The 11234-nt window shown below is 42.5% G+C and overlaps 1 protein-coding gene across 1 annotated transcript; it reads right to left on the bottom strand.

Moving 5' to 3' along the window:
• Window positions 1–2372: 2372 nt before the first annotated feature.
• LOC122930367 (E3 ubiquitin/ISG15 ligase TRIM25-like) lies at window positions 2373–3941 on the bottom strand. The gene has a single exon (XM_044283712.1). It carries the CDS (start codon window positions 3939–3941, stop codon window positions 2373–2375), a length of 1569 nt encoding a protein of 522 aa, XP_044139647.1.
• Between the last annotated feature and the right edge of the window lie 7293 nt (window positions 3942–11234).

Here is an 11234-nt window from a genome sequence, read left to right as displayed (position 1 = left end):
CTTCTTGAAATCTTTCAGGGAATCCGAGACCTCTGTCTTCACCATCTCCCTAATACTCTGCAGAAGGGATGGGGACTCCTCCTCCACTAGTTTCTCAATGCAACATTGACATAGTTTTTTCAACCAAGAGGGGGCCAGTTTCCTTTTACAGACGGCACATTCCTTCCCTCTGGTCTTTGAAATTGCCTTTCTAGGGCCCTCTTTTATAGTCCAAAATGCAAGAAGGAAAAGAGGGAAAAGGAGATTTAGCCTGACTAAAAAGAAATAAGTGATGGGGAATGATCCCCCTTACCCCACCAGGAGTACCGGTCTGCTCTCATGATCCTCCTGTTGATCGGCGCGTTGGGCACTCTCCTCCTCCTCCATGCTGCTGTGGGATAGAGTGACTCCCAGGATCCAAAAGAAATCTGGCTTCCTATAAGGCTGGCTGGCTGGGCTGCTGCTGACAGTGCGCCTGTGGGTCCAATCCCCTCGGTCGGGTCCTGCTGAAAACCCTCTGCGGCCCTAAGTAGGAGAAGGCACTTCCTACTTCCGGAATGCACGCTACATGCGTTCCAAATACCGGAAGTCTCGACCGAGACCCGGATCTCGCTTGGATCGCGAGATTTTGTTCTCTCCCCCCCCCCCCCGAGAGCGAGGTGAGGAGGAGGCCCCGGCCCACCTGAACACTGTCAGGAAGGACCGGCATGCCGAATGCACCTTTCGGTGCGCCCGGGACTGCAGAGTAGCGGCCAGCGCGGCGTAAGCCAGACCCCAGCAGCAGGCACCAGACTCCGGCCGGCGGCTCCTAGAGGAGACTTATGCCGGAACAGGTAACCCCACTTTGATATAATCCTCAGGGGCCCTGCAGCCTAGCTTTCTCCTCTTCTCCACGAACCGTCTTCTGTCTAGGACAGGAAACAGAAACTGGTGGTCTCGGGGCCATGCTCCTCCTTATGAGCTCTCCACGAAAGTTCCCGTTTCCTGTCCTGGATGGAGGCGGTCTCTCCCAAGGGTGCTGTCATGGGCGCAAGGGAAAATCGGGATATAGGAAAATACTGACGTGTGAATGTAGCCTTAAGGTGGTATTACACTGTGATGTACAGGCAGGGCGAGCTGCGATTGATAGAGCATCAATCGCTCTCATTTGCCCTGGACTGATTACACAGGCCAATGCAAACAGAATGCCAGAGGAAACGATTCATTCCTCCCTTATTTAGTTTTCTTCATTATCGGCAGTACATCCCCGATTAAAACAGGAATGTGCTGCTGATAAATGGGCATCTTTTATTCTGATGAAAGATGCTCGTCAGCCAATGAACGAGCACGTGCTGATTCATTAGTTAATTTCTTGATTATATGAGCCAATTATCGTGAACAAGCATTCCTATGAACGCTTATCCTCAATTTGCCTGATTATTGTCCTGTCCAATAGGGCCTTTAGATCCTTTGTAGATGTACAGTCTCTCCTAATTACGAGATCATTGCACAAAGCAGTCATGGTTTATGCCACAATTTATTGCATACAAAAATGCAACTGGACCTCAAATTTCTATAAATTTATTGACCATATGGGCTCTCCATGACCCTCAGGCAGTTGCCTAAACTTCCGATAATATAATCTGCCATTAAGTGTCAAGGTTTAGTGGCAGAAATTAGTTTTCTATAATAAGTTTTTTTTGCTTTTAGTATAGTAGGAATGAATAAAGTATCAGAAAAACATAAGTTGGTAAGAAGAGTTGAGCGGATTGAAAAAATAAATAAAATGCAGTAAAAAAAAAAAAACTTTATTATTACACTTAATACAATTATGCCAATTTATCAAACCTTTTATTACACAAACATTTTATTTATTTTTTAAAACCTAGCTTAAAGCTTGTCTTTTTTTGGGGCAGTTTTATTGAACCAAAGTTGGTAATTGATCCAGTAGAGAAAAAAAAAAAAAAAAAAAAAAAAAAAAAACCTTCCTTAAAGAGGGATGTCTCATCATGGACAATAGGGGCATATTGGTAGGCTATGCCCCCATTGTCCTACTGCTGTAAACCTCACTTCATTTCTATGGGGCGGACAGAAATAGCTGAGCCATCTCTCAGCTATTTTTTCGCCAGCCCCATAGAAAATGAATAGAGGGCAGCTGCGCATGAACAGTGCGCCCTCCTTCACTTGCGGGGCTCCGTTCTCGATATAGGTGCGGGTCTCAGCAGTGGGACCCGCACCTATAAGACAATGGGGCATATGCTAGCGATATGCCCCCATTCTCCATAATGAGACAACCCCTTTAACGTTTCTCATTAACTTCCAAGCTACTTCTAGCTGTGACAAAAAAATAAAAAATTTAATGAAAAACTTTGTAAGGGTGGCATCACAAGTTAACAGGCTTTGACATTCATAGTCTATCTACAGATTCTAATTGCAGCTAATCGCTCCACAAAAATGGCAGCATAAAGAGGTTCTGTAAAGAAATCATTGAATGTGTGCAAGTGACTGATTGGATCAGTCAGTTCATAAAAAGATACCACTCCCTCATCATAATCCAAGTATATTCCGATTTCATGTGTCAAGTTATAGTCATCTATCTCTTCTCGTTCATAATCATGTTCTGCATACATCTCATCAAATGGATCGTACCAGCTTATGCACCAGGACTTGTGATTGGTACCCATACGTGATGTATGGCCACTTCTCTTTATGCTATTATAGGTGACACCTAGAGACCAGTTTCCATCATCAAAGACTTTGACTTCCCAATAATGTTTTCCTGTACAAATTTTTTTAGTGCTCAATACTTGCTGTGTATAGAATCTCTCAGGAAGATGGGGTCGAAGTTTTTGCCTGGAAGAATACATTACCTCTTTGAAATCGTGGGACAGTGCAAGATTAGGGTCTGCTGTATTAACATTCAGGATTAGATCAGTAGAATCTTCCACATTAAAGTCACACTTTTTCTTCATTTCTGTAATAAACTCTGAAAAACTACATAAAGATCGGAGCAAGGTAACAATAATAATTTCATCATCCAATGTTTCTGCGTAAATTGTGGGTCTAGAGAAGAGTTCATTATCTACATTAATACCAGTTTGCTTGAGGAGAGTTAAATGATCTGGAATTTTACAGATTTCTTGAATCTGAAGCTTTTTCTTGTGCAGCTCGTTCATTTCTTTGTCAAGTCTTTGAATTTGTTGAGAATGGCTGCTGGAAATCATCTCTTCCCGATTGGCAATTTCATCCACCACTTTATTTTCCATTACATTAAGTTCTTCTCGAAGGCCTCGAAAAAGAGAAGAAACTCTGTCTTTTAAGAGAAATGACTTTTCTCGATTGTATTTCTTGCATTCATCCAGCTTCCAGAATAGATTTTCGATCTCCCCAGTTTGTGAATTTAACTTCTTTATTGAATCCCATAAGTTTAATCTCTTTTTCTCACCAGCTTCACTGAGAAGTTCTACTTTATGATTTTGGTGCTTTTCGTTGATACTACACAAGGCACACAACAAAGACTTATCATCGGTGCAAAAATATTTAATCAACATGTTATGGTCGGGACATTTTTGGTCCTCTAGAGAAGCAGTTGGTTCAATTAAGATGTGATTAGCCGACTTACTGTGACTCTTCAGATGAAGTTGGCAAAGTGAGGCTTCACAGTGTAGGCAGGTTTTTTCAGCCGATGCCAGAGAAGTCACACAGTATGTACAGTAGATCTTGGTTCCTTCTGCTTGTTTAGGATTAGAGCAATAATGCTCAACTATATTTCCCAGCTTCAGGTTCTTCTGCAGGACAGGACGAGTTTTGAACACAGCTCTACATTCAGGACAAGAGTACATCCCAGGTTTCCCCTGTTTTTCCAATGAAATAGTAATACATATTTCACAGAAGTTATGGCCACAGCTTAGCATTACAGGATCTGTGTATAAGCTGAGGCAGATTGAGCAACTCAGCTCATGACTTAGTCCAGAAGAAGCCATGTGTGTGCCTGATGAGGAAAAAAAAAAAAAAAAAAAAAAAGTTATAATACAGGACACACCAATAACAGTCCAAATCAAACCCTGGAATGTCTAAGACCCCAACTAAAGATCTCAAACACTATAGTGTACCCTCCCTCTGTAGCTGACCAGCTAGGACTTGTCCTAGGTTGCTGGTATAGCTTATGTGTATACAGCTAAACCTGCCAATAGACTTAATACAGTTCCTATGTTTATGTGCTAAAGGCAAAAGGAGAGTTATTTACTGTGACATGTTTTGGATGTCATAATGGTTATATTTTGTGTTCACAGAAGCAGAAAAAGATAATTTGCCTTTAAGATTCATTTTGTAGTGCAAGTCAAGCTCAGTGACACAGCAGAAACAGAAAGCATAGTATTAATCTGTTGTCATTGTGCAGAAGTCTAGACTAGGCATGCTCAACCTGTGGCCCTCCAGCTGTTTTAAAACTACAACTCCCAGCATGCTTGAACAGACTACAGCAGGGCATTGTGGGAGTTGTACTTTTACAACAGCTGGAGGGCCACATGTTGAGCATGCCTGGTCTAGACCATATAGTGGCAGCGTGGGAATCTCACCAGAGGAGTAAATATATAGCTGTACAGGCGACAACAGATAAGTGTTACAAGCAAATGCAGGCCATAACCAAATGTGGCAAAAAAAACTGTAGTTTTGAACAATAAGTGACAGATAATAAAATAGAGCTGCCTGCAGTACTGAGACTGATTAAAACTATGTAGTGTCTATGTATAGATAGTGATAAGTTATGAAAACTGTTGTTTTTAAAAATAAATGTAACATTTTATTTTTGAAAAAAACTGTACATAATCCAAAGACGTATTTAGGTCCAATTGGACCATCAATTAGTTCGCTAAAATAGTAAAAGTTGGCATGTACTGTGAGGTCATTTGATATATAATTGAAGTATAGACCAATCACAGCCAGCTTCTCATACAGCAATAGTTTTCACCAATCAAAGCCAGCCTGTCTGGGAATTCCCCCAGCTCCTGCTGCTAGAATCATTAACCAAAGACAGGAGCTGAAGAGACATTCACTCCACTGAGAGCTAAATTTTATGGGATAGATCAAGTGAAAAATGTGGACCCTTTATTGACCCCTCTGCAACATTTCAAACACTCAATGCAGTCTTTATCAAGCTGCCTCATTTTTGGGATATATATCATCTTCATTAACTGCTGAGCCTGCGGTTTGGAGGATCTTGCACCCGTGGTCTATTGGACTAGTGCTGCCGTTTGAAAAATTTGTGTGTTGCAACCGTGCAATTGCAAATACAAGTTGCAAGCATTCAGATTCCATATTGCAATCCAAATTGCATACAACCATACTCCCATACAACCAATCTGCAAATAGTTTACTTGCAGTGAGCAGTGACTATTAGTTAGACCTCAGATATACCTCTCAGAGAGATCATAAAGTGCTTAGTGAAAGTACAGATACTGAAGAGAGAAATATATCCACCATTTTATGTTGAGTGACAAGATTGAACAGCTGAACCACCATCTTATGCATACCACCATTTTGTGATACCTTTTCAACACTTGTTTTGTACATGGACTCTGCTGCGGAGGCGGCAGTGTTATACATGAAGAAAAGTTGAGGTTAATAAAGAAGTTATTTCAAGCATTTGGTGTGCCTGTTTAAACCTACTGTTTCCATAGAACGGCACTAGAGGAATTACATAGGTGTCAGCAGATAAGAACCATTTGGCCCATCTAGTCTGCCCAATATACTAAATACTATGGATAGCGCCTGGCCCCATCTTTTATGAAGGATGGCCTTATGCCTATCCCATGCATGCTTAAACTCCTCCACTGTATTTGCAGCTACCACTTCTGCAGGAAGGCTATTCTATGCATCCACTACTCTCTCAGTAAAGTAATACTTCCTAATATTACTTTTAAACCTTTGCCCCTCTAATTTAAAACTATGTCCTCTTGTAGCAGTTTTTCTTCTTTTAAATAGTCTCTCCTCTTTTACCTTGTTGATTCCCTTTATGTATTTAAAAATTTCTATCATATCCCCTCTGTTTCGTCTTTCTTCCAAGTTACACATGTTAAGGTCCTTTAATCTTTCCTGGTAAGTTTTGTCCTGCAATCCATGTACCAGTTTAGTAGCTCTTCTCTGAACTCTCTCCAAAGTATCAATATCCTTCTGGAGATATGGTCTCCAGTACTGCGCACAATACTCCAAATGAGGTCTCACTAGTGCTCTGTAGAGTGGCATGAGCACCTCCCTCTTTCTACTGGTAATTCCTCTCCCTATACACCCAAACATTCTGCTAGCATTTCCTGCTGCTCTATGACATTGTCTGCCTACCTTTAAGTCTTCTGAAATAATGATCCCTAAATACCTTTCCTCAGATACTGAGGTTAGGACTGTATCACTGATTTTATATTCTGCTCTTGGGTTTTTACATCCCAGGTGCATTATCTTGCACTTATAAACATTAAATTTTAGTTGCCAGATTTTTGACCATTCCTCTAGTTTTCCTAAGTCCTTTTCCATTTGGTGTATCCCTCCAGGAACAATCAACCCTGTTACAAATCTTTGTGTCATCCGCAAAAAGACACACCTTACCATTGAGGCCTTCTGCAATTTTGCTGATAAAGACATTAAACAATATGGGTCCCAGAACAGATCCCTGAGGTACCCCACTAGTAACAAGACCTTGGTCTGAATATACTCCATTGACTACAACCCTCTGACTGTTCCTCAGCCACTGCCTAATCCATTCAACAATATGGGAGTCCAAGCCCAAAGACTGCAATTTATTGATAAGCCTTCTGTGTGGGACAGTATCGAAAGCCTTACTGAAGTCTAGATAAGCAATGTCTACTGCACCTCCGCCATCTATTGTTTTAGTCATCCAATAAAAAAAAAATAAAAAAAAAAAAAAATCTATAAGATTAGTTTGACATGATCTCCCTGAAGTAAACCCATGCTGTTTTTTTATCTTTCAATCCATGGGATTTTAGATGTTCCACAATCCTCTCCTTAAGTATGGTTTCCATTAATTTCCCCGCTATTGAGGTCAGGCTTACTGGCCTATAGTTGCCCGATTCCTCCCTACTACCTTTCTTGTGAATGGGCACAACATTTGCTAATTTCCAATCTTCTGGGACGACTCCTGTTGCCAGTGATTGGTTATATAAATCTGTTAATGGTTTTGCTAGTTCACCACTGAACTCTTTTAATAGCTTTGGGTGTATCCCATCAGGCCCCTGTGACCCATTTGTATTAATTTTAGACAGCCGACTTAGAACCTCTTCCTCTGTAAAGACACATGCATCAAAAGATTCATTAGTCTTCTTTCCTAACTGAGGTCCTTCTCCTTTATTTTCCTTTGTAAAAACTGAACAGAAGTATTCATTGAGGCAGTCAGCTAGTTCTTTATCTTCTTCCATATACCTTCCTTTTGTTTTTAATTTGGTAATTCCTTGTTTTCGTTTCCTTTTTTCATTTATGTATCTGAAGAATGCCTTATTGCCTTTTTTCCCCTGAGTGAGCCAATTTTTCTTCTGCCTATGCTTTAGAAGCTCTTATAAACTTGTTTGGCCTCTCTCTGCCTAATCTTATAAATCTGCCTGTCATCTATATATCTATATCTATATATCCTAAATGCCATCTTTTTGTTTTTAATGATTTTGGCCACTTCTGCTGAGTACCACAGTGGTCTCTTCCTTTTTTTTGCTTTTACTGATAAGCCTAATGCAATTTTCTGTTGCCTTCAATAGTGCCACTTTTAAGTAGTCCCATTTCTCCTGGACTCCAATGAAACTGTTCCAGTCTGATAGGGACTCATACCACTAATCTAATTTTAGAAAAGTCAGTTAACAGACAGTCTGGTTAGACAAAGTCAAAAATATCAGAATTCTTCTAATGCCAAAGCGCAAAAGGCACTTCATAGTGCTGCTCCTGCCACTTAAAGGAAGTGTGTCACCAAAATTTTTATCTGCCAGTTAAAACCACATAGCAATACATATCTTTTTTTCTAATCTGATTTTAATTTTCCAACTACAGTTTTTTTTATATTATATATTTTCTGAACATGATTATGGGGGCAGCCATCTTGCCTGAGCTGTTCTTCACAGCATTTTCAAAACATAAAAAAATAATAATCGCTTTAGACCTTTCACACAGGCGAGATTTCCGCGCGGGTGCAATGCGTGAGGTGAACGCATTGCGCCCGCACTGAATCCGGACCCATTCATTTCTATGGTGCTGTGCACATGAGCGGTGATTTTCACACATCACTTGTGCATTGCGTGAAAAATCGCAGCATGCTCTACTTTATGCATTTTTCACGCAACGCAGGCCCCATAGAAGTGAATAGGGCTGCGTGAAAATCGCAAGCAAGTGTGGATGCGGTGCGATTTTCACGCACGGTTGCTAGGAGACGATCGGGATGGGGACCCGATCATTATATTATTTTCCCTTATTATATGGTGATGGATCATGTGATGAGTGCAGTGACATCACCACAGGTCCTTTTCCTACTGCACAGCAAAGATGAAGACAGAAGAGAAGCCGGGCTGCCCGAACAAGTGGATTAAGGCGAGTTAAATTATATATTATTTTTTAACCCCTCCAGCCCTATTGTACTATGCATTCTGTATTAAGAATGATATTATTTCCCCTTATAACCATGTTATAAGGGAAAATAATACAATCTACACAACACCTAACCCAAACTTCTGTGAAGAAGTTCTGGTTTGGGTCCCAAACATGCCAATGACGCCCGTGTGAAAGAGGCCTTATGGCAGCCCCATGGGCCATAGACACAATGATCAGGAGGTAACTCATTGACTTCTATGGGAGAGTTTTCTGGGCATGCTCTGTGACCTGTGCAGAGGTCATTGAACAAGGGAAGGTCAGTGCAAAAACTGCAGGAATTTATAGTTTTTGTTTATCTATAGATAGTGACATGTAAAATTAAAAATAATATTACAAGATTCTTTAAATATATGTTAAGCCAAAAAAATAAAAACAAAACATGTAAACACACAGGATTCACAATAGCATTGGGGTACTGCCAGTTGCCTCAAAATAAGGCCTCATGCACACGGCTTTTTTTTTTTGCGGTCCGCAAAAACGGGTTCTGTAATCAGTGTCAGTTTTTTCTTCCGTGGGTCGTCCTTGATTTTTGGAGGATCCACGGACATGAAGGAAAAAGTCGTTTTGGTGTCCGCCTGGCTGTGCCGAGCCGAACGGATCCGTCCCGACTTACAATGCAAGTCAATGGGGACAGATCCGTTTGACGTTGACACAATATGGTGCAATTGCAAACAGATCCGTCCCCCATTGACTTTCAATGTAAAGTCAGGAGTCCCTATTAATATACCATAGGATCAGAGTTTTCTCCAATCCGATGGTATATTTTAACGTGAAGCGTCCCCATCACCATGGGAACGCCTCCATGTTAGAATATACCATCGGATTTGAGTTAGAGCGTCAAAACTCAGATCTGACAGTATATTCTAACACAGAGGCGTTCCCATAGTCATGGGGACGCTTCAAGTTAGCATATACTACAAACTGTGTGCATGACTGCCCCCTGCTGCCTGGCAGCATCCAATCTCTTACAGGGGGCTGTGATCCGCACAATCAACCCTTCAGGTGCCTCACCTGAGGGGTTAATTGTGCGTTTCATAGCCCCCTGTAAGAGATCAGGTGCTGCCAGGCAGGAGGGGGCAGACCCCCCTCCCTCCCCTGTATTTAACTCATTGGTGGCCAGTGCGACCTCCCCCCCTGGTGGCAGCGGAGAGTTCCGATCGGAGTCCCAGTTTAATCGCTGGGGCCCCAATCGGTTACCATGGAAACCAGGATGCTACTGCAGTCCTGGCTTCCATGGTTACTTAGCAATTTTAGAAGCATTATACTTACCTGCGCTGTCTGTGACCGGCCAGGAGCTCCTCCTACTGGTAAGTGAAAGGTCTGTGCGGCGCATTGCCTCTAGAACAGACCTGTCACTTACCAGTACGAGGAGCGCCCGGCCGGTCACAGACAGCGCAGGTAAGTATAATGCTTCTAAAATTGCTAAGTAACCATGGAAGCCAGGACTGCAGTAGCATCCTGGTTTCCATGGTAACCGATTGGGGCCCCAGCGATTAAACTGGGACTCCGATCGGAACTCTCCGCTGCCATCAATGATGGGGTGGGGGGGGGGGGGATTTTAATCAGGGGGGGGTCGCACTGGCCACCAATGAGTTAAATACAGGGGAGGAAAGGGGGGGGGGGGGTCTGCCCCTTCCTGCCTGGCAGCACCTGATCTCTTACAGGGGGCTATGAAACGCACAATTAACCTTTAAGGTGCGGCACCTAGGGGGTTAATTGTGCGGATCACAGCCCCCTGTAAGAGATCGGGTGCTGCCAGGCAGAAGTCATGTACACAGTTCGTAGTATATTCTAACTTGAAGCGTCCCCATCACGAACGCCTCTTTTAGAATATACTGTTGGATCTGAGTTTTCACGAAAAAGCTCTGAAAAAGCTTTTATGCAGACGGATCTGCGGATCCGTCTGTGGGAAAGTAGCCTACGGCCACGGATGCGAATGTCAATCTTGTGTGCCTTCGTGTTTTTTTCATGGACCCATTGACTTGAATGGGTCCGTGAACCGTTGTCCGTCAAAAAATAAAAATAAATAAATAAAATAAATATATATAGGACAGGTCATATTTTTTTGACGGACAGGAAACACAGATCACGGACGCGGATGAACAACGGTGCATTTTCCGAGTTTCCAACAGACCCATTGAAAGTCACGGAAAACGGAACGGACACGGATGCACACAGCGGTCGTGTGCATAAGGCCTAAGCCTGACCAACTTTTTTTTTTATAAGCATTTTGCCCATATGGTGCATTTTAAAAGCTTGCACAGGGTAATTAACTTTTGATACCCAATTAATACTTTTTCACCCTAATCGATACCGGAATTTTTTTTATTTCTAGGCTGCGCTACTGTGCAGCTCAGTATCAGCCGCACAGTAGAGAAGGAGGTAGGGAGTTCCTCCTTCCCCACTGTAACACAGCCGCCACTGCCATTCAGCAGCAGTAGAGTTCCCTTCTGACTGTCCCAAGTCCTAAACATAAGCAGCCAGGGCTCCACAGTGTGCAGCAGCATAGCGATGTGACTCCAATCTTGTCACTGCCATGTTAGGCCCCATGCACACGGCCGTGTTTCACGGCCGTGTGCGGGCCGTGGAACCGCGGCCTGGATCCCTCCTGAGAGCAGGAGCGCACGGCGTCACTGGTTGCT

The sequence above is a fragment of the Bufo gargarizans genome, chromosome 3, assembly GCF_014858855.1.
Source record: "Bufo gargarizans isolate SCDJY-AF-19 chromosome 3, ASM1485885v1, whole genome shotgun sequence".
Taxonomy (NCBI): Eukaryota; Metazoa; Chordata; class Amphibia; order Anura; family Bufonidae; genus Bufo; species Bufo gargarizans.
Note: the sequence above shows the minus strand (reverse complement) of the source record. Positions and strands in the feature narration are given on the sequence as shown.